We start from the raw sequence: 23,896 nt of genomic DNA, 5'->3' as shown, positions 1-23,896 counted from the left end.
GTCAGATTAGAAGACAGAATTAGTTACTTGCATGATTTTAGTTACTTTGCATTTTTTTTATTTAGCTTATATTTTTGCATCAAAATGTATCTTTATTTAATCAAATTAGATATTTTCATTTAATTTAATCATGTGCCTTCATTTAATTTAGCTAGATGTCATGATTAATTTATATGGCGCTAGAGGATGAATTATGAATAAAACAATAAAAAATAAATTCAAATTCTCGGTAATTAACACACATAAATAATAAATGCTTTTAGATGATGTAAAAATAATAAAATGGATCCATTTGTGAGTTTAGAGAATAACATCTACTAAATTATAATCATTGATAAAAAAAAATCAAATAATTTCCACCTTTTAAAAAATTCAACCAATGGTAAAAAAACATCCATGGTTCCAACATTCCACTCAAATAAAATCATTGGATTGACAATTCAAACCACTTGTTCACGGATCCAACTCAATCCCAAACCAACTGATTCCATTTCTGACCCATTTAACCGAGTCAACGAGTAACCGACTCATTGACCCGATTATGAATTCAGATTGGATCTGATTCAAACCTAGCCCGTAGTGGGATCTACTTATAATGTGTTATTACTCTTGTTTCATAATTATCCTTAGATGTGTTATTACTCTTGTTCCATCATTACTTACCCCATTCATTTACACCCATTTGAAGCACTTTTGAACGACAATCACCATCAAATTGTGCTACAACATATTTAATGCATCAAAAATTTCAACATTTTTTAACTTGAACTTTCTATCATACTACCTTGAAATTTTCATAAATTTTTTCTGATATAGAACATTAAAATGCACTTTTCCCTCAAATTTTATATTTAAAAAAAAATATGCAGGGAATCTGCGCAAGGATTTTCAAGAGAAAAAAAAAAACACTTATAAAACAAAGCACAGGGGATCAGCCCGAGGAATATTTACAATGCAGCAAAATGAGATCAGTAACAACACCGTTAAGCAATGCCTAATGTCAGTCTAGACAGAGATTTGTCATTCGAGACATAATGGATCATGAAACCTAACGAAGGGAAAAAAAACTACATATTAGTTAGGTTTAGCCACATGAGATCTGTGTCACACAACTGCACATGATAAGACAAAACCAGATACAGAAGCAAAGTTTCATCAACATAGCTCCGTCTCGAACTTGAGACAAATTCCCATACTAAAAAGCTCCATGTACAGTAGCTTGGCACCGTAGGGCACGTTGATTCGGACAATGTTCTCTCCGGATTGGCAAAAATTGCAATATGGACCACGGATCTTCTTGCCTCCTGGCACAGGACGCAAGATAACATTGGCAGCGCGGTGGCATTTCTGGCAGATGTGCATCTGAGAGAAGTCACTGAGCATAAACAACCGCTCGTGAAGGTTGGCAGCTGCCCCATGGGCAAGCAAACAATCGCGCTCCATCTCTCCAAACTTTACTCCACCAAACCTCTTGCGGTCTGCTACAGGTTGCCTTGTCAGTGGGTGAACTGGTCCAGTATTCCTGAACTTTACCTTATCTTCAGCCATATGGATTAAACGCTGATAGAAAGTAGGACCCATGAAGATCATAGAGCGCATCATTTCACCAGTCCGACCATTTAGAACCCTTTCGGAACCCCATCTAGAGAAGCCAGACCTGAAATTTATCAGGATGCAAAATAAAAGTTGCTTAGAATGAGGAATTTCTTTGCCATGAATAGAACAAACAATTTTATCGTTGGCAAGCAAAACTTTTAACTATATATACAATCATCCTCACCCTTAATATATGGTTGGAACCATAACTAATTCCTGGGCATATTTAGATAAAAAAAAAAAAACTGTATTTCTTCTCACATCAACAGAGACATGATGAGATGAAAGATATCAAACCCATGATGGAAAGTTCAACTACTGAAAGTTCTATAAAATTTTATGAACAATATAGTACTCAGAAAGAGCAACAAACTATTAATGTTTTGCCACAATACATTGTAGAGAACAAAAATAAAATATACCATACATCTATATAGTAGATCAACTGTTGCAAGCCAAACTCAGGTGTTTGCTTCTTTCCAACCAAAGTCATAATAAAGAACTAGAATCGTGTTAATGCACTTTCACATTAGCCTAAAATAAAATAATAATTTAGATTATGTAGTCATTTGATTCCAAAATGATCTCAGAAGTCAGAAAAGTCATCTATTGGTGCTAGATTGAACACATTGTAACAATCACTCCTGTGGAATCCAATGTCACCTAAAGGAATACACTCAAGCAGTCATAAAACTAACATAAACCCAATCAATCAACCTAATCGAATTAAGATGACGAATGGACTTGCGCTTCAAGTAAATATTTAAGGATAGTTTCTTTGAATCTAAAGGGTCAAATAAGTCAAATCTACAACACCTAGTATTTCATATCATCAAAAAGTGACTAATTTTTTACTCATCAAACTAAACCAATTTTAACCTAATTTTATTCAGTATTATTTACCAAATACATGTTATGCGCAAGTCAAGATACTGAATTTAAAAGGCACAAGGTTCAATAAAAGACAACTAAGATGGTCTCCACATGTTGACTGTCAACAGGCTTCAGCTGAGATACATTAAATGAATCCCCAAAAGATATTCTTCGAGAACAGTCTTAAACTTGGTAAATAGACGGAGCAAGATCCTTAAGTTCTTGAATGTGTTACCAACCTGTGCAACTGATCTGCAATGTCATCAACTGAAGCAGTCGAGAATGGCGTAGCATATCTTGTAGAATCTCTACATGCAATTCCTTTTCCCAATGCAGCTTCAAGAAGCTGACCAGGAGTCTGCCGAGTTGGAAAAGCATGAGGGTTTATGACAATGTCTGGAACTATGCCTTCACATGTGAAAGGAAAATTCTCTTGTGTTTCCAGGAAACCAACAACACCTTTCTGACCATGCATGCTAGAAAATTTGTCCCCTAAACAAGGTGATCGAACCTGCATACAAGAGAAAGCTAAATAAAGATCTTAAAGACAAGCAATCAAGTCCCTAAACAGGAAAACCAAATGGGAAAAGTATCAATCAAACAGAAAAAGTCTAAGAGAGACTAAAGTTGGATATCATTAACTGTAAATAACTATAACTTGCCACAAAGCTGATATATGTTGGATGAAAAAAAATGGAGGCAGCCTTGTCTTAAAACTAAAAATGTTAAGTTCCATCTCATCAAGATTTTGTGGAGTTTTCTATTGACTGCCCACTATTCAAATCCATAATTAACGTGTGGTTTGTGAACTATCTCAGAAGGTTTCATTCATAATCTACACAATGATCATATAAATATATGAATGTCTCTTTCTACATCAAATTTTCAACTTGACAACATAATATCCAACTAATTATTTACGATAGTTGAACCACATTTCTAGAATCTCAGAGAAAGCAATTGTTTGAGAAACACACAAAAAGAATTTGATAGTACCATATTTTAGATTTTTATCTAGCACTTGAAGGTAAGATTCTCAAGGGGTGAGGACATAAAATATTTAATGATAAACTCAGATGACTCTAGATAAGACAGTATTAGCAAAATAAAGAAAACAACAATCTATTCCCAAGTGAATAAACATAAAGATAAAACAATACTATCTATAAATTGCTATTCATATTAAGAGATATTTTCATGAGATAGATCGTTCAATTTCCATGTAACTCTTTGGAAGGCCTTGCAATTTTATGGTTGATGTTAAAAACAGAAACATGCGAAGAGGAACTCAATAACAAACCTGTCTCAAAGTAACAACTGCAAAGTTCTTTCCTTCATCATTTGCAGAAAGCACTACTTTTTGGACCATCCCTTTTTCAGTGTGTTTTAGTTTGATACTATGGTCTTCTCCTGACTCTGCCACCTTACCAATCACAATGTCACCACTTTGTAGGCTCGCACCAACATAGGGAAAACCATCATCGTCTAGACTATCAACGCGCCCTTTTTTACTATCAATTTTACCAAAATCTACTTTTTCCTTCAGCTTTAGACGTTTAGAAAGAACCTTATTTTCAACCTCAGCTTTGTAACTCCTGAAGTGTTCAGTACGGAACATTCCACGGTCGAGAGAAGACTTATTCATGACCAATGAATCCTCTTGATTGAACCCTTGGTGAACATTGACTGCCACAATAGCATTTTGACCATTGTAATATTCCGGTCTAGCAATGGTATCTTTTCTGCCATCAGAAGAACTAGTGCTAAAAAGGCACTCAGATACTACTGTTCTAAAAAGAGGTTTCTGAGGATAATACAGTTGGTGAGAAAGAGTGTCAACTCTAATACTTGGATTTACTGTGGAGAAGCCAATTGCCTGATGAGAGTGCTTCTCAGCCTGATACAAAACTCTTCTTGCAAAGTTGTGGTTAGCAAAAGGAGTAATACTGCAACTTAAACCTAATAAGAAGGATGGATCAAGCTCACAATGGGAGTACTTCACAGAACTCCCTTCATTAGCTGCAAAAAGATACTTGATTCCCCATGCAGTTTGGCAATCTTCCTCTTCCTCGACGCCAATGAGTTCTATGATTTCCTGCTCCATGAGATATGAAAACAAGCAGGCTCCTCCTTTCAGCTCCCTAATTTTCTTTAAGTTTTTTACAATCAAAAGAGGTCTTAGAATTCTCCCAGCATCAGTAAATATACGGACTTCCTTTTGGTGTTTGTCTATTTTTATTTCAACCTGTGTAAAAGGAAGCATATCATGGGCAACATCCAAAAAAAATTGAATGATCAAGTAAAGGAATCATATCTGCAAAAACAAGATAAAACACAAGAAAAATAAGCTAAATTAGTAGATTTTCTTGGCATGTAAAATGGGATGATTTCATTGAAAAAATATAACATGGTTATAGGTACAGTGCAATCCTAGCACTAGCCATTTGAAAAAGATAAACTACATAATGCACTAGCATGATTTAGGAAGAAATAAAAACATTGTACATGCAGGATTAACAACAGAGCCAAAGTGTTGGTTTACTATATATTACCTGAAAAATTAACCAAATTAAATTACAAATTAAGAAAATGATTTATATAAGGCTGCCATCAAATAATTATAACAAATTTTATGGTGTTTTTTGCATGTTTTCCACCTTTCACTGTAGTAACTTCCTTAGAAAATTAATACCTCCAATTTTTTTCTCACAAATTAATACCTCCAATTTGAAAATTAAATTAATGCTTAAACAAATTGATAAGTTAAATTTATGTATTTCATTTCTTTCAAAATGTTTGCTTTATTCATTTTTCTCTTTTGGCTTCCCTTTAATCAATTTGTGGGACTAAGTCTTGGTTGTTTTCTAAAGGAATCGAATCGACAAAAGGTTCTTCTAAAATCCCATCAACAAGGGGTTTATCTAAGTTGTTATTCGGAACTTTTCTAAAATGACATCTAAGGCATTTCCTAGGGTCGAATCATAAAGAGGTCTTTTTCAGGACAACTCTTTTATTTTAACTAAATTTTCATTGGTTATAAGTGAATTAAAGTCTTAGATGTTGTCTATAAATTTAGTTAAGATTTTTGTGTTCCAAATTTATTAAGTAATCATATCTTAAAATATGGTGGAACATATTTTTCCACCAATTTTCACATTTTTTGCAAACCAATATGTGATGGATTCTGCTGGTATCATCTAATGGTAACACTTTGCTAAAATTCCATCATGGCTCCTATGAGCTTATTGTTGGAAAATTGTTCTCATTCAAAGAGTCAAGTTATGTTAGTCAAAATTATTTCCAATGCCATCTAATCAATCTAGAAATACAATTGGATCTAATTGTCTGTCAAAAATAAGGTTATCATGTTTCATAATAATTTGATTTTTCTCTAGATATGAGATATATGTTATTTCTAGATTTAGAAATGCATGAAGAATTTCCACTAAATTATTAAAAACGATCAAGTTTAGTTTGATGAATCTAAGCTCATCTTCCAGAGGGTAGTGAAGTTTATCTCTTATTTTTCATATATCCAATGGTAGTTATAGTATTTCCTAACACAATGTTGATCCTAAGGGATTGGTGATGACACTTATAAAGTAAATCGATGTGACAAATTAACAATAAAAGTATCACGTGATAAATGATGATCATAAAAATGTAGTTATGCTTATGTGATAAATGATTATGATAAAAATTAGCGCGCGCATAAAGTAGTTATGCTAATTATGGTATATTTTCTATGGCTGACAATCAAATTAAATAAGAAACTAGTGATACGGTGGGAATTTTAGATTTTTTTTAATGAACGATGGTATTTGAAAATTATGAGAAAAAATAATTTAAAATGCCAACTAAATAAACAAATGATAATTACTCGTCACACTTATTAAGTCTGGCATTTATTATCTATAATATATGTTGTTGATTATACATAATGTGCATCTTTATTATATTTACAACAATTCATTATCAAATATATGAAACTATTTTTTATTTTTCTAACGAATTAGGCTTCACTAATCTAGTATGACTAATATTTAAGTTTTTCTTTACCATTTGGCCCTGATCCCTATGTTGATTGTAATAATCATGGTTAAATTGTACCAACATAAATGATCAATGAGGCTATAAAAGGACAGTCCAGTGCACGAAACTCCTACCAATGCGGGGTCCCAAAGAAAAGTCGAACCACATTGGATTTATTATACGTAGTCTTACCCTGCATTGCCAGAGGTTGTTTCCGCGATTCGAATTCGTGACCACAAGGTCACACGACAACAATTTGTGCCAAAGCTCCCCTATTAAATATTGAGACTATCACTAGAAATAAATAGTGCCCCAATTAACACAAGGATTTGTTATCTTGTCGAGCAGGAACTACTTCACTACATAGCATATGTAATGAAAAACAATTCAATTACCTCAATTTTGGAACACATAACTCTCCTTACAAACCATCATGCGATAGAAACATATTGCCTCCTAAATATTTCACTCAAAATATACAAAATAACAACTGACCTGGGGATCGATTAGTTTGCCACGACGCATACATCTGAGTCTATCAGCAAATGAGCTCATGTCCAAACAAACTCCAGCCCAGTCACCATTCAGAAATACTTTACCCATTTTTCTCATTGATTCTAGAGATACTTCATCCAGTTTTTTCATTCCACATTCCATTAAGTTATCAACACTAGGTTGCAATACTTTAGAGCTAACAACAGCTGTGACAGCTAAATTTTTGACAAGCCCACAGTTCTCCCCATCTGGTGTTGATAAAAAACACAATTTCCCCCAGTACGATGGATTTCTGCAAGTAGCATGTGAAAGAATTATGCATAAGATAATTTCAAATCAAAGAAAAAGAACTAAATACCCAGAATAGAGATGAAGTTCGTAGCATCATGGCTAGATAGGAAATTAAATAGACAGCATAGATATTGCTCTGTAACTTATGTGAGCATCTTACCCACCCACCCCCCAACCCCAAAAAACACTAATGAATGATATTGAAATAAGTGATGCACATAAGTAATTATCTGGAAACTGCTAAGAATATAAGTGTATACATTGTTTCTTTCATAAAAACTTTGAGCTTTTGGGATTAGCAATGAGACTATCAAAATTAACAGTGAAAAATGCACATGCATCTAGAATAAGTTTCACCATTTTCTCCAGGAAATTATATTGCTACAATCCATACAAATGCAAATGACGAGGTATTTTCACACAACAAAATTGCAACACTGAAAAAATATTGGTATGTAATTATGCAGTATAATGTGTGTGTGCGCACAAGTATCCAATAAACTGTTAGCACAGGCTTTTGTCTTTATCATCAAACAGAAGGGACATGACAAACACCGTTCTAGCAAATCTAAGCAACAATTCATAACTACAGGTTGAACAAAATCGTCTAAAGCTAATTGGAAGAAATGAATCACCGACCACTTCACATCCAAATATCTGATAATTTGTTTAGTAATCATGATAAAAATTAGTGCTTCTTAGCAGAAAGGTCCTGTAGTTTAAAATGTATTTCCCGCTACAAAGAATAAACTATGGTCAGTTTTGCCTTCAAAGGTTCAAAATCCATTGCCTGTACCTGAACATTGGGAAAAAATCAAAATATTTATATTTCATATCAGCTAATTTCCTTTTCTTAAAGGTAAAGTCATAGTGTAATGTGAACTGCATCGAACATGTGAATACGAAGACAAACTTTCCTTGTAACCTAACTTGCAAAGAAATAATAAACAGACTGAGAGCATATTATTATATTTTTAAAAACTGTATATGTTTGTCTTGCAATGAACCATAGAAACAAACTAGTAAAAGGAAATAACAATTGTTTGGCCATGTAATCTTGCATTTTGATTCCTATAGTTTATAAAACATCAACAACTAAGCCTTTATCCCGTTAAGTGAGGTCAACTATATGATCCTCCTACGCCATTGGACATGATCCCCTATTATATCTTCTTTGATTCCTGTAATTTATACAAGAAAAAAATGAACAAGAATAAAGGACTTACGGATATCTAGCATCACCAGCCTTCCCAGCATATAAAACCTGCTGACGTGTTTTTCTCATGTCAGAAATCATTTGAAGAGGATTGGTTCTTCTAAGGGTTGCCACTATGCCAGCTGACCTCTCAGACTTTTTGTATGGATGAGTCCATGCACCAGTTGAAAAAGCCCGATTAAGACCATTAGTAATTATAGATGCATCCCAGTAGCGCTCAATTAGTTGCAAACTATTATCTCCATTTAGATCTCTCTGCATAGTTTTAACCATTCGCCTCTCAGCATGTCTAACATGTGTCCTTAACTCCCTAGCCAGAAGTTCACCAGCTAAGTGCAACCTCTTGTTCCTAAAATCATCTTTGTTGTCACATTTTCTCTTACCAACAGAAGATAGTAAGAGACATTTAACCATATATCCTAAGAAAAGAGCTTTGGACCTATGCCCAGAAATATTTGGAAAGAGATATTTAGAAAGATATTGATCGAAGGATTCAGTAGGAGGGTACTTTGCATTCTTAACCAGTGTATCTATGTGCTGGCGAGCCTTATCTATGCTACGGAAACCCTCAAATTGTTCTTCAGCATCCTTAATAGTTGCTAATATTATGTCAGTCATACCGGCCTCACATCCTTCAAGATCAATCATTTCAAAAACATCTTTATCTGACAATGCACCAAGAGCAAAAAACATAACCCAAATTGGCATTGTGGCAAAGAAGAAGTAGAAGCTAATAAGTCTGCCTCCATTGAACCCTTCAACTTTGGGAGCTTCAACAAGTTTTACATATATTCTTTTTGCTTTGACTTCTGACAAATAAGAAACTGTTGGAGCTGGTTTATCTACCACCCAGAGTCTTGATAAACATCTTTGTTCTTGTGCAATGAAAGTCTGCAAAAAGAAACATAAGTTAAAGAAATGTCAAGTTATCTCAAGGAAGCAGCGAAATGTAGCAATTTACATTTTACAAAATGCATGTAGTTGAATCAACCTAAACATTCAGATGTCACCTATAAAACTAGTCAAGCTTGGGAAATAAGTCTGGGTGCAGATTGATTAGTCAAACTTGTAAGATCGTGTAGATTCTTAAATTTAGCAGAAAATTTATGAAGAAATTTGAAGTAAAGGATCATACAAATTTAGCTGCCTAATCCTCCAAAGCATGTAAGCCTACTAACACAATTAAACCGCCCAGTTACTGGGCTCTTGAGTTGTGGCGCCTGACACGAATTGTACATATGATATGACATAGTCTCAATGTACAAAGTCAGCATGGGCAAAACATCATTGTTTAACTAGTGCTGACCAGTACAAGTATTGTGTGCAGTACAGGCCCCAAAATGTTAGATATGGGAAAGTGACTGGAAACAGCTAATAGCCATCTCTTTTGAATAACCTTCCTCCTCTTTCAGTTCCATTCAAACCCACCTATTCTCTGTTAAGCTCCTTGAATCCCCAACTCTCTTAGACCTTGTTGGTTGGACCTTGATACTTGTTTCAACTTTTGTTATAATTAAAAAAGGAAATAATTCCTAAAAATAAAATTGGCATCTATTTGAGTGAAATGAGATGTTCAAATATGAAACAATGAACAAATCGACCATAAAAAGTAATAAACAAAAAAAAAACCTAGATCTCATCTTCATTTGTACAAAAGGTGAAATGAGAGCAACAAACTTCAATATAAATGAAACTAGTATTATATGATATCATTTTATTGTTGATATATGTTAATTGCCCAAATACTTAGATTATATATATAATGTAAACTATGTAACATTATCGAATATTAAATAAACAAATTACTCCGGTTTATGTTTTAATATTAACTAAATATTGGGTAGATTTTTAGAATTCAAAAAACAAACTATTTGGTTATTAAAATTTATATTATTAATTGACCAAATAATCCATCACAATTTTCATCTCCATGAATACTAGTGCAATTTTGAAACCAAAAAAGTCTATTTCAAATTGTAGAAAAAGAGAAAATCATTTTCACTTCTCATGTTTTATAATTCAAAATAAAATTGGAAAATACATTAACAGACCAAACACATTAAGCACTTATATTAATATTTTTGACTTTGATAATTAATAATTTTGAACAATTATCATAGTCATACTTAATCTAATGCAAACCTTGGTAGAAAATATTTAGCAAAACAAGAGACATTTGAATTGGGGTTCAGTCATAACATTTCAAGCACTATAATGAAGCTAGAGTTAATAATAGTCAAATGTCAAGTTGAGATGGACTACACTGGCTTCCATTCTATGTTCCATAGTATGGATAGCATTTGATGAAGAGATACCAAGAACTATTCGAAAAAGAATAAATACAGCAATAGTTTCTTTTCACCGACAATAAATGATTAAGGTTATTTCCTGTACCACATCAGAAGAAAACAGTAAGTGATATCAAAATTAGAATATAAGAAATAAAATAGCATGAATAATAACTAGTAACAATTTTTAAATATTACCTTCTCCATCCCTTTAATCAAAAAGTAACCACCAGAATCAAAGATGCAATCACTTTTGCCAAGAGTCTTCAGCCAGCAAAGGTTTGAATTGACCATCACAGGTAACCTTCCTATGGTGATTTCCCTTTTTGTGTCATCCAATACATTTTTCTGAATATATAGGTCCTTGCCAGACTTGGCTTTGTCATTTTTCTCTTGCACATACGTCTAAAAAAATGCAATTGAAAATCCTAATTATTTTTGAAATTGGGAAAAGCAATGCGAACAATATTGAGATTTTCAATTGAGAAAAAATCTTTATAAATCTACAGAAAATAAATTAAAATAGTAGTGTTTATGCAAATAACGAAAAGTTACCAAGACTAAGTGCACATTATAAGACGTAAACCACAAAATTTTGCAGCACACCATGTTATCCAAAAGTTATCATTTTCTGGCAAGATAGAAATAATTTTCCAAATTATTTGGATGATTTGGATGATTGATGAAATTTAGCTAATACCATATAGTTCTATGCTGTCCGGCACAGACTAAACATCCCATAACACTCACTGAAAAACATGCAAAACTCTCCAAGACGAACAAAAATGAAGCAAATTTTTCGTGGTGTCGTGGACATCTCATTCCGCCCTCCTCGACCCAAGCGATAGACGTCCATGATGACTTATGCAATGTGACTTCAATGAGACTAGGGCATCTGCAATGCAACAACAGTTGTCTACACAAGATGATGTCTTCCGAGTCACAAGACAATAGCTTCAGCAATGACAACTGTCCACGAACACCACAGGGCTTCAAGTTGGTATGCAACTTCTCTACCACAGCTTCCTCCTCTCCTCTGCCTAAGATTAGCACTCAGCGTAGCCACCAGCACAGCTGGCATATATTGTTCTGACTGAGGACCGAACCCTAGCTTAGAACAGTCAAACCTTGGCTAATATATCAACTTGAAAAAAGCCACATTGCAGCATACCATTTGGTAAACAGATATTGAGGAAAGGCAGCATATGTAAGTACTGCTTCATGGATCTATAACTAATTATTTCCTGTTCTAAAAGTAAATCATGCAGTGTGAGATAACCATTGGCTTAAATCACCTAATGATGAACTGACACAGGATGGTGAATAGGTGTTTGTGCATGCATCATGATGTTGGTATCGGACCAAGATTTGGAACCTTACATGTCATCTACCTCACCTTTCATAGTAACATGAAAAATAAATCTAACATACATTACAATAGCTGACAGTTCAATGTGAAAGAAAAATGTCTCAGTAAGTCAGTGGCACATCAAATTTTCATAAAGAAACTATTAGTTCAAAATTAACACATTGATACATTGATAAAGCACAAAAATCTCATAGCTACACAATAGATAGATTAAATGGGATTCATCAAACTACATAGTTTTTTTTACTGTATGAAGAACAAAAGAGTTACAGTAGCCTGCTGAAAGGAGAAATGTCATTAGTATGGGACCCTGAAGCATAAGGGAAGCATAAAAAATGTGATGGCGCATTATTAAATCATTAGTTTCTTACAAGTTATAATGTAGTATTTATTGGTTCTTATCTTCTTTAGAGTAAATTAAGTAAGATAATTTGAACTATCAATCAATGTTCTAGTCAAAATATCAGAATCGAATATGAAGGAAAGGATGTGATATAAGACATCCCAGCTTACAATAACAAGCTAAACAAAATCTCGATAAGAACTATTTGGTAGACTGTGAAGACTTCCGGTTGTGAAGAAGCTTGACAGTCAACAAAAATCCAAGACCAACCAACAATAAAAGCAAACAGACACACCTGAACTCTGACTTCAACTTTTAGCTGAGAAGAATATGTCATGCTCTGGAGGCGAGCATGTTTAGGCAGTAATTTCAGTGAGGTCTCCTGCACATCGTTACTTTCAGGCCAAAACTCAGGCCTCTCAAACCTGACTTTCCCGAAACTGATAGCAGCATGTCTCCATCCTTCAGATCCTTTCTTGGATGGGTCATAGCCTGGTTCAACGACAACTTCTCCGATAGTGTCAAACAGATCTTGGAGGCCATGTTCGATAAAATCGTTGTAAGAATTGATCTGATGGCTAACAAGACCCCACTCTTTGAAGAAGGCCCTTGAGGCGTCTTTGCAGAATTTTTCCAAGGTCCTCGTCCACAAATCACTCTCCTTTTCCATTTCCTGCGACGGTAAAAGTAAATGAGCTAGAATGATGTATCAAGCAGCAGATAGATAAAAAGGGTAGTAATGCGGCAATTTACTTGTCTCACGGGAGACGGCAATGCCTTAAAGAACGACGCCGGAGAAGCAGAAATCTCGAAAAGGGTAGCAGGAGGAACCCAGAACCCTAGTTAGCGTGAGGGAAGCTATGCACGAAGTACCGAGGGTTTTTTGATGGCCCGAGGTTCAGATATCAAAACTGTGGTAGATTACGCTCAGATTGATCAACAAGGATTGTAAGCGGCAATCCATCAGAAGATGAAGAAATCGAGAATGCGGATGGTCGGCTTTGAGATGCGAGGTTAGGTTGTCAACAGTCACAAAATAGTTTCTCTCTCTTCTTCGGGGGTGCCGAGCAAGCAGCTCGCCGCCGGGAAGAAACCCTCAGAGTTAGGAATTGCCATCTCGGTGCGCGATGCAGAGATCGGAGAATAGCGAATCAGAGACGAATGAGAAAGGATCTCTAACCCTAAACTACCAAGAAAACGAAATCGATTTGACGCGCTGGGGGAAAACAAAAAGGGGCAGAAGGCTCGCGAGAAGCATGAGGGGTTTTTAAGTACAGAGGGGTTTAGGCAGGCTGAGGCTAAACTGGCCTGTTTTTTTTTTTATTAAGTCAGATATTTAATTTTTGAATTAATTAATTGTACTAATTTTTTTTCACAAATTTAAAAATATAAACATTTTATTATAAAGTTAAAATTCAAATCAAAATATTTGAGATCTCTTAAAGCATAATTGTCACTGTACTATTTTAATAATAAAATATAAAATTCATCATTTTAACGGTTCCATATAATATAAAATATGTCACTCCAACATCTCTATACAAAGTAGAATCCGTGATTCTAGTGGCCTTATACGGTCAGTCCCACGATCATATATGATGAGGTAAATCGATAAATTACAATTGATCATAATGGAATAGGACATTATCTCGATTTTATCGAAATTCGGTCCTTATCTATTTCAATAATTATATTTCATCATAACTAATTCAATTACATCCCAGAAGTAATTGTCACTGTACTATTACGTTGTAGATGGATGCTTGAACCGGTCAGAGTTCACCAAAGATGATCGGAGAAGCCAATAGAGTCAAAGTTAATTATGCTCAAATTTATTTATTAAACAATTTATAGAGTTTTATTTTTTCAACATTTTGGTACTCGTGAATTTTTATTAACTATCAACTGTTGTTACTGCTAACTAGTTCAAGTTTTAATTCCCACCAGATTAGTTGACAGCAATAACTATCTTCTTAAATGCACACGCGACTTAAAACTGTTCATCAATACATTTGACACATGACTCGTAAGATTTGAGGTAGAAGTATTCTAAGAATGCCATAATCTCCAGCTCAGTGTGATCAACAGGGGATGAACTCTACAGATCCTTTTCATGCTAATTAGTCTCTTCATGAAGCTCCAGTCTATTCCTGCATTTAAATGCTACATTAATTCTCTGATACCTTATCGCGGTGCGACGGTTAAATCTTTTAATGGCATGCCTAAAGAGCACAAGAGGTAGGAGATGCATTTAACTGGAACTGGTGGCAAGATTGATGGCTCTGTAGCTGTGAAAGCAAAGAACCAGCATTGAAGACAATTGAAGAAGGGGAGTTAATGGTGGCTCGTACTTATGAACATGGCCTTCCTTCTTCAATGCCAACCTCTTTACTTGAGGATCATCAGAGTCATTGCAACGCTCCTATAATGTTATATTTATTTAAAAATTTAGGATTAATCGATTTGAAGAGTTAAATTTCTAACAGCTTATTATGGGATTTCACTTGCCAGGCTTTCCATCAAAACTTCAATTTCTATGAACTCACCTCTAGGTATTGGGACTTCACTTGTCAAGAGCTCTCACATTCAAGACTAAACTCGTGAGACCTCAACTCGAGACTTTACTTAAAAAATGATAATCTCAGTAGCCATATCTCTGGGGTGGTCGGCCCGGTCCCACGGAAGTTTCCCACCGACCACGAAAGTAAATCGGGAAGCGCATACGGCGGCCAATTCAGATGCCCAGCATCCTTTGATTGCGTTCCCCATTTTGAGGAAAATTCCTGCAAATACGTCGTAGCTGGGAATCGAACCGCGAGTCTCTGAGTTACAATCCGGATGTCCTACCGTTGCACCATTGCCCCCGGGGACAACTCGAGACTTTACTTGCCCTTGCTCTTGTGAGACCACTAGACCATGATGATGAAGTGACCAATAGTTGTTGGAAATGCTAAACGAAATCAGAGGCCACTTTCTGAAGGCTAGTGGTGTTGCCTTGCCCCTTATTTCTTGGCTCAATAATCCAACTACAGTGTGTCCGAATTCAAACTAAGGTTTCCAGGAACTCAAGCTTTGTCCATTCGCCTAGCTTTATCTATATGAGTTTGATTAAAAATAAAACAAAAAGTCTAAAGATTAGGAAAATAAAATATTAAAAATAGCTATTAATTATAATCTTACTATTTGCATAATTTGGTGCAAGATATAAATATCTACGTCTCTGATGTAATATGAGTCAGATCTTGAGATCTTTTCTAATCTTGTAAAATAGTCAGCTGAATGACTTAATCGGCTTAACTCAACCTAGTCGACTTCCCTTATTGACTCAGTTGACTATGAATTTTGGAAATTTATTTTACTCAAATATATAAAATGCATGAACACACTTATTATACCATAATACATGATAGAAAAATATTTTTTTTATAAAAGTAAATGTTCTGATCAATATATCGTGGAGGATTAAATCATCAATCCACAAACTACTGACGTGCACACTCCTCAAATATATCTATCGAAAAAAATGAAGAGATTTGAAAAATACTCAAAAGAGAGTTAAAATGACATTGGAAGTGGATCCCGACAAATTACTCTGACACTCAAATTAAGATTTTGCGTGAGGAAGAACTTTAATGATTTAGAAAAATTAGGATTGAAGTGTAAATACGTGTACCCATAGGTATGAACAACTTTTTCTAGAATTGATCTCTGAAATATTAACACACATTTAGAAATATTATGAGATACCCATTCTAATTTGTTTAAAAAATTATGAATTATTCATTTAAAATAAATATTTTAAGATATTTTTTTTATTATTCAGATGAAACAGTCTTAGAATTTCTTAATATTAAAGATGAATCAATTTTATAACTTTATTCTGTATGACATGTAGAGTAATGTATTTCCATCACATCACTAAATTTTATGATTCAATATAACACAAAGGTAGAAACTTTGAAAACATTGGTATCATGAGGTCCAACTTTGCAATACTTTAAACAAAAACTATTTTCTAAGTTTTCAAAAAACATTTTGAAAATAATTTTGGATTTAAATTTTCAATCAGGGTTTTGAACTATATGCACGTGAATTGTGCACAAGTTTTTTTAAAACCGTTCCCTACGATTTATCGTTTACATAATTCATTTGCGTGAGATGTAATCGATGTAAAACGCTACTTATATTTAATAAACCAAACTTTGATAACTCCTATCAATTGATGTTATGTTTAATAAACTAGATCGATTGATCGTATATTTCAGTATATGTTATACTATACATCTAAATTTTTTTATCAGATTTTAAAAATTTAAAGATTGTACTAGGTTTATTTATTATTTTATTAATTTAGATCATATCTTTTTCTATTATTATAATTAATTATAATTTTTTAATTTATATTGGACCGCAGCGAATTCAACTACATGAATAATTAACGAATTAATAAATATTTATATTCATTTAACTTTTTTAATTGAATATTTCTGAAATTGCACAACGACGATATGCAGCGGTAAGTCGGACTGCGGTTTGCCTCCTCCTCAGACGTAACCTAATCTTTCTACCGTTTCCCGGCGCTCGCATGCCCTTTCTCCTATTTCTCTCAGGCCGCTGTCTCCCGTCCCTCTGCCTTGAGTTCGGCAAGTACTTTGAGGTAAGTTGACGTATTATGCGAATTGCCACTGTTGGTTTGTTCGAAGAGTATCAAAGTTTGGTTTTTGTGATTCTTTGGAAATACACGAAAACTTTGATCCAACACTTTCTGAGTTTCTGAAGAGATTTATGTGGATGTTTTTTTTATAATGATTTTCCCGTTATTTTGTTGTTGAGTTGAAACTGTATACTTACCGATTTCTTGCTTTCCCCGAATCGGGAAAAACAAGATAGATGATTGCCGATGGAACCCTAAAAATGTTTCATCTGGCAGGACAGATGCCTTTTACGCACTTGTCACGACGCTCCTTCTAATATGCTGGGAAAATTCCTATTGTCTAACTCTGTACCCATGTTCGTTATATAATCTTTGCTCTTTCTCCTCTGTTTCCGTGAGCCATTTTTGAGGAAGTAAGGGATTTTATCTCACATTGCCTTTGTCTTTCTGTTTTGTAGCTTATTGGTTGTTTTCCTTGCGTTTCTTGATCCTTACTGAGCCGATTTTATCCATGCGTGAAATGAGCCATTTATACTTGTGTAAGTTGGTTTCTTAATGCGATGAGCAAATTTTTCTCGTTTTGGTCATAATGCAGTGTGCGAAAACAAGAAATTTTTGTTCATTTGGTAAACATTTATATTCTACTTAGCAAGGGCGACCTACTATGTTTATTTATGTACTTTTGAATTTCCATGTTCAGGTTTCCTCCCCAGAGCTTCTGATTGATATTGATCTACAATAGAGTTTGTGATCACACTTAGTTTTGCACCCATAGAATAACATCACAATGTTTTCAAGGAGATTAAAATTTAGAATACACAAACAGGGTTCTTTAGGACAAGAATATTGGTACTTGTTCAGGTTAATAAGAAGGGATTTCTCCCATTGTTGTAATGACAGATGTAACATTTATACCTATCCACTACTGAGAGATTCTCTTGTTAGACGGTTTAGCTCAGTTTCACTTCCTGACAAAACTTCACTTTCCTCATGGAGAAGAGAGGTCAGAATAAGCAATAAGCTTAGTCCTAGCTTGTCATATACGTGCTGTAGATTTTACAGTTCTGAAGGTGATGGAAATGATGCCAGTGGGGGCAAACATGTACCTGTTAAAAGTGCCACTAGCTTTGATAAGGAAAAAGCGAGCAAGGAAGAGTCTATTTCTGATTCAAGTCGCTGTGTTGAACATGCTTGGCTTGGGGAACAGGACCAGCTTGATTGGCTTAGTTGTGAGAAAATGTCAATTGATAGTCAAATCAAAGAATCCCGTTTTCTAACTAAGCGACAGCAATTCAAGAATGAATTCGTGAGGAGGGTTGTTCCATGGGAAAATATCAAGGTGTCATGGGATAAGTTCCCATATCATATTCGGTAAGGTTTTTTGAGATTCTTTTAGGTGATATCTTTTGAGCTTTAACATATTTTATTTTATCCTACTAGGGAGCACACAAAAAATTTGTTGGTTGAATGTGCTGCTTCTCATCTGAGACACAAAAATTTTGCATCGTCTTATGGTGCTCGGCTGATTTCTTCAACTGGAAGGATACTGTTACAGGGTTTTCCAGGTTTTTTGATTTAGTAAAATAACAATCCATGCACAATTTTGCCCTTTTCTCCATCAACAACAATTTATGAATGCAGAATGATTGAAGTCTGGTTAATGCTTCCAGGAACGGAGCTCCTGAGAGAAAGAATGGTAAGAGCTCTGGCACGGGATTTGCAGGTTCCACTACTGGTGCTCGACAGCAATGTTCTCACTCCATATGTAAGAGCTGCATATATTATATATTTTCACACCATTCGACCAAGGTTTTGATGATTTATGAGAGATCCAACAACTTTTGTTTCTCATTCAGGGCTTTGGTCAAGAATTTGCTTCTGAAAGGGAAACAGATAATTGTCATGTGGAATCAGGAGAAGAATGTACATCTGAGTCTGATGCTGAAGATGAAAATGCAGAAAGCAATGATGAATGGACTAGTAGTATTGAAAACGGATCAAGTGAAAGTGATAGCGATGATATACAAGCTTCTGTTGAGGCTCTCGAGAAGCTTGAGCCATGTAGCCTTGAGGAATTCGCAAAGGTAAGTGAACCACAAAAGATTGCATGCTGTCATGCAGGATTGCTGATCCTCTGAAAAACAGAAGCTTATTTTTTTTCCTTTCTCTCTAATGAATGTTTGGATGGTAACATTTTGTAGCATTCATTTTATACTAGACTATGTAATCGCAAAATAAAAACCTTCCCAGAAGTAGAGGAAGGTTTCTGTTGTGTTTGCTGCAATATTCTTTGATAACAAATCAGTTGATGCTTTAGTAAAATGCATCTATTATCAAATTAGATGAAAAGCAACACAATTTAAAAACTGTATACTTCCTGTATAATAGAAACATTGGCTTACCAACTTATTGACCTAAACTGTGATGGTCATATCCCTAGACTGCATCATTGATTTTCAACAATGTCATATTCAAGCATCCTTTTTCCCTCCTTTATGTTGTTCTTTTCCTTGCTAAGCTTTGTGTAAGTTAATGTTTTGACTCCAACTCTATGATTCATTGAACCAAGTGGATTAAGTAAAATGGTGGGGCATACAACTACATATTGAAACACTTAAAATTCGTATAAAAATTTGATCCTTTGCTTAAATGACTGTTACTGCTGTCACTTTCCAACAATTTTTTGTTGGTGCTATAATCCATCTTCTCATTTGTGATTTTCCAACTTAGTACTTGATAAGATAAAGATAGACACAAAGTTTCTAAAGGGATTGTCAGGATTTGGTGGACTGAAGTATGAGATTTATATAATTCTTTATCTATCATTCATAGATATTTCACATGTTTTACTTCCTAAGGAATATATATGTGACTTTAGTTTCTAATTTACGAACTATCTGGCTTTACTTGATCATGGAGTACATAGTTCTAGGTGGTATCATCAAATTTTTGAGTTTAGATCTTTATCCTTTTTATTAACTGCAGAGAGTTGCTGGAGAAGTTGAGAGTGCCTCTACGTCAAAAGATTCAGATGCTGCTACACCACCTGAGAAATCAAAAAGGCCGCTTAGGAAAGGCAATAATCCTATCTTTGGCTATGTTTATTACTTCAAACCTTTTTGAAGTTTTTTAATTAGATCTCTAGCTTCATCTTTTTGTGATTTTCTTTACTGTAGTGTCCATTCTTCATATCTTATGAGTTCTGAGGCTCTAAATTTTCCTCTACAAAAGTTGTCTAATTATGTCATTTCTTGATATACTCTTCCACTTAAGAATGATGCAATAAGCAGTCATGGCTAATGTATGTCATGCTCTAGTCCTAAAACATAAAACACAAACAATAAAAAAAAATCCTCAATGGTAAAGGAAAAAACAGACTATTGCAGATAAAGACATGTGAAGGGACTTCTATTACTAAATTACCCACAAAGGAATATATTTAATAAGATATTGCAAGGTAGAAACATCATAGTTCATGTATCAATAAGAAAGATGAATTGGACAATGATCTATTGTACCGATAGTCGATTCTTGTGCTGGACAACATAATTTTGCTGCAATACAAACATAGATGATTTTATAATTGATGCCTTGTTAAACATAGAAACAAATGGATAACTGAGACAACAATGCCAATAGTAGTGATATGAGGGGTATAGAACATTAGAAGAAATCAATCAATTAGGTAATAGACTCCATCAGACTCATGATTGCGACTAATCATTAATATCAATCACAAATCTTAAAAATGCACATTTATTACTATAAAGCATGATTTTTTGATAGTATCGTAGAGTGCTGATGGATACTAAGGGAAATTAGTGACAAAAAGTGGATGAAGCCAAGTATTTTGAATTGGCCTACAAATAAAACAAGATGTTGGAGCAGGGTTAGAGGAACTTGTAGTGACATGGATTTTGTTGTAGATTGCCATCCAAAATTTTCACAATGACTGATGGTTGATGTGACCACAATGAACCATGTCCATGTCCATTTCCTTGATGCCATCCAATACTGTGAACAACTTTAGAAGTATACATGGAAGTTACATGTATACATGAAGGTTACATAAGACCATATTGCAAATGTGGCTGAATGGCATTGTGGGAATATGCAAAACCACATAAAAAATTTAAAATCTAAAACTCTTCATTTGGGTGTTTCAGATTTTTGAGAATTGTAGAGATAGGATGATTAAATGGAAAATTTATTCCACTTACCCCGAAGAGTAGCCAAATATTTTGAAAATTAGCTTACCATTCTGTATAAGTTAAAAAACTTAATGTTTCTCATCACTACAAGATAATTTTGCTCTTGGTATCACATCTATCCTGGAGCCTTCCATATCCTCTTAGGAATAGAGAGAAACATCACGGTAGCAATGTAGATATTCTACTTTATGAAAAACCATGTAAAGTTTGTACTTCATTGTGACTAAGTAGCATCGTTCTAGTTTGGAGCTAGAATTGTGAAATGACTTTCCTTTCCATGACAGGCAACATGAATCTCAGGCGTCCTTGCTTATAGGAGATAATTGGGACTATTAAGTTTGGCGTTGCTTTAGATGACGCCATTATATCCAACAATATCAAAAGAGAATGCAACAAAGATAAGGAGGTGAGAAGAAGGATTAATAACCTAAGGTTTAGTCAACATAAAGATTAAGAAGTAAGCTTACGATGAATATAAAAGAATAGTGTATGGATTAGGAATAAGAAACTTGCATGTCCAAACCTTATAAATATGAGGGGAAAATGGTTAGATAAAAAGTGAGAGGCAAATTGAATAAACACAATAAATACATACAAAATGAGTGTATCTTCTCAAATGCTCTAGAAGTGTTGAGGGGGAGGGGGCTAGAGATTGTGGGAGGATTAGGTAACTAGTACCTAGATTGAATGACATAAGAACTTGGACGAAATTGATAAAACGAAGGGCATAATCATCTCATGAAGAAAAAACACACCTCTATGTTCTCACATAGAGTATATCAAAGAAGAAATCTTATTAATCAAAACTTAAATACAGCGGGGGTTGGGCCTTTTTAAAGGTTCTAACCTAATCAAAATTGGAAATATGAATAAAAATTGGGTAAGCAATACCCACTTAATCAAACTCAACAACTTAGAAAATAGATTAAACGATATTCCTATCAAATTAAAATATATCAAACTTTTACCAAAATTGACTACAATTTAAAATTTAAAAGGAAAAACAATTCCTAGTCTGCATCAATCTTGGTCTTGTAGTTTACAAGGAACAATCTCATCCTTGTTGCCTGGGCTTTTATTTGTCTTCTGAATTCAATTCCAAAATCAAATGTCAGATTAAAGAAATAACAAACTATTATCCTATTGACTTTTGCCAATTATGACTAAATAGATATCTGTTTTATAATTGTTTTGTTCTGGCTGCTATTTGTTATCTTCCTTTATATCTACCTAACTCAGGTAACTTGAGATCTTGATTTCTAGATGCATTTCGCTAGAATTTAGTACATTGTATCTGGACTATTTACTAAACCAGGATTTATTGATAGCTTTTATTATTCTGTTAAGAATATTGGTATCTTATCCAATTTATTTAATGGGGCTTTGGGAGTAATAGATTTTTGTGCATAACTAGTCCATTTTGCTATTTTCTATTTCAGGAGATCGTGTGAAGTATGTCGGTGCTTCAGTTCAAGTTGATAGCAGGTGCTTATTATGTTTCTTAGCCTTTTTCCGTAGTACTGAAATATGTGTAAAATGCGTCTTTTCTAGTCTTAAATAGATTGTTTGAAATAATTTGGTTGTTCTTGGTTTTCATTGGATTATGCATGGACATCAATTAACTTGACATCATGGTATAAACTACTGTGCCATGCTAGTCGGTGCATGCAAAATTTTCCATCCCGCCTACCGACCAACACTATCATAACCTCGCTAGGTTGTGGAGGAAGCCATGACCTCGTAGCGCTGTGAAGGATGCCATGAGGTCGTGACATCCTTCGTTTTTAATTATTTTTATTTTTTATTTACGACATTTAATTTAAATTCTTTTCTTCTTTTTTCCTTCTTGATCTAGTCTTTTTCCTTCTTCATCGGATTTTTCCCCTTCTTCATTCGGCCATGAGGGAACATAGAAGAAAATATCTCTTTACCTCTTTAACGTGGTTATTTTTTCTCTCTTTCATCTGTCCACGAGATAAACAGGGGAAAAAATTTCTCTTAAAAGATAGTTAATTTTTTCCCTTCCATCTGTCCACGAGGTAAAAAGAGAAAAATAAACCTCTTTAAGATAGTGAGAACAAATTATTAGAAAAAATAAAAAAATTAAATATAATATAATTTTAACCTTATAAAATATACTACTATGAATTAAATTATTGTATATGTAAATTTGGTTTAATTTTAAATTAATCAAAATAAATTCAAATTAAATCCAGTTTAAACCTACTTGATCCTGCCATATTTATTTGGTGAACTTTAGCTAACTCTAAATTGACTTTTAGCATCAAACATTTCAAGAAATAATATTAAAACTTGAACACATCGTTTAACCTCCAAAGTATAGTTTAATAGTAAGCATCTATAACAATCAAATATTAGTAAAAATATTTTTTAATTAATATATTTATATTTAAAAAAGTACTGAAACTGTATCAGCACGGCATAATATGATACTGAAATCGTATCATTTCGGTCATAATTTGAAACTTTGATATTGCTTGGAATTTTAAACTTTGTATGACATTTTG

The 23,896-nt window shown here is 34.1% G+C and overlaps 2 protein-coding genes across 2 annotated transcripts in view; one reads left to right on the top strand and one right to left on the bottom strand.

Annotated features, from left to right (window-relative positions):
* Nucleotides 1-927: 927 nt before the first annotated feature.
* LOC141820552 (DNA-directed RNA polymerases IV and V subunit 2-like) lies at nucleotides 928-13,708 on the bottom strand. The gene is made up of 8 exons (XM_074707880.1): nucleotides 13,257-13,708; nucleotides 12,799-13,176; nucleotides 10,990-11,196; nucleotides 8,514-9,394; nucleotides 6,997-7,288; nucleotides 3,770-4,714; nucleotides 2,709-2,980; nucleotides 928-1,657 (listed from the first exon to the last, which is right to left on the bottom strand). Exons 2-8 carry the CDS (start codon nucleotides 13,171-13,173, stop codon nucleotides 1,156-1,158), a joined length of 3,474 nt encoding a protein of 1,157 aa, XP_074563981.1. The 5' UTR covers nucleotides 13,174-13,176; nucleotides 13,257-13,708; the 3' UTR covers nucleotides 928-1,155.
* A 3,346-nt stretch (nucleotides 13,709-17,054) lies between these two features.
* Nucleotides 17,055-23,896, top strand: part of LOC141820584 (uncharacterized) — a 34,618-nt gene continuing 27,776 nt past the window's right edge. The window contains exons 1-7 of the mRNA XM_074707917.1: nucleotides 17,055-17,160; nucleotides 17,858-18,528; nucleotides 18,598-18,722; nucleotides 18,828-18,922; nucleotides 19,014-19,241; nucleotides 20,143-20,233; nucleotides 22,808-22,853. Coding sequence (XP_074564018.1) covers nucleotides 17,945-18,528; nucleotides 18,598-18,722; nucleotides 18,828-18,922; nucleotides 19,014-19,241; nucleotides 20,143-20,233; nucleotides 22,808-22,853 — 1,169 coding nt within the window. The 5' untranslated portion in view covers nucleotides 17,055-17,160; nucleotides 17,858-17,944. The remainder of the gene's footprint in view (nucleotides 17,161-17,857; nucleotides 18,529-18,597; nucleotides 18,723-18,827; nucleotides 18,923-19,013; nucleotides 19,242-20,142; nucleotides 20,234-22,807; nucleotides 22,854-23,896) is intronic.

Source organism: Curcuma longa, unplaced genomic scaffold (genome assembly GCF_044706935.1).
Source record: "Curcuma longa cultivar G26 ecotype Majalengka, Jawa Barat unplaced genomic scaffold, ITB_CL_G26_1.1 utg509_np1212_2302976_RagTag, whole genome shotgun sequence".
Lineage (NCBI taxonomy): Eukaryota > Viridiplantae > Streptophyta > Magnoliopsida > Zingiberales > Zingiberaceae > Curcuma > Curcuma longa.
Note: the sequence above shows the minus strand (reverse complement) of the source record. Positions and strands in the feature narration are given on the sequence as shown.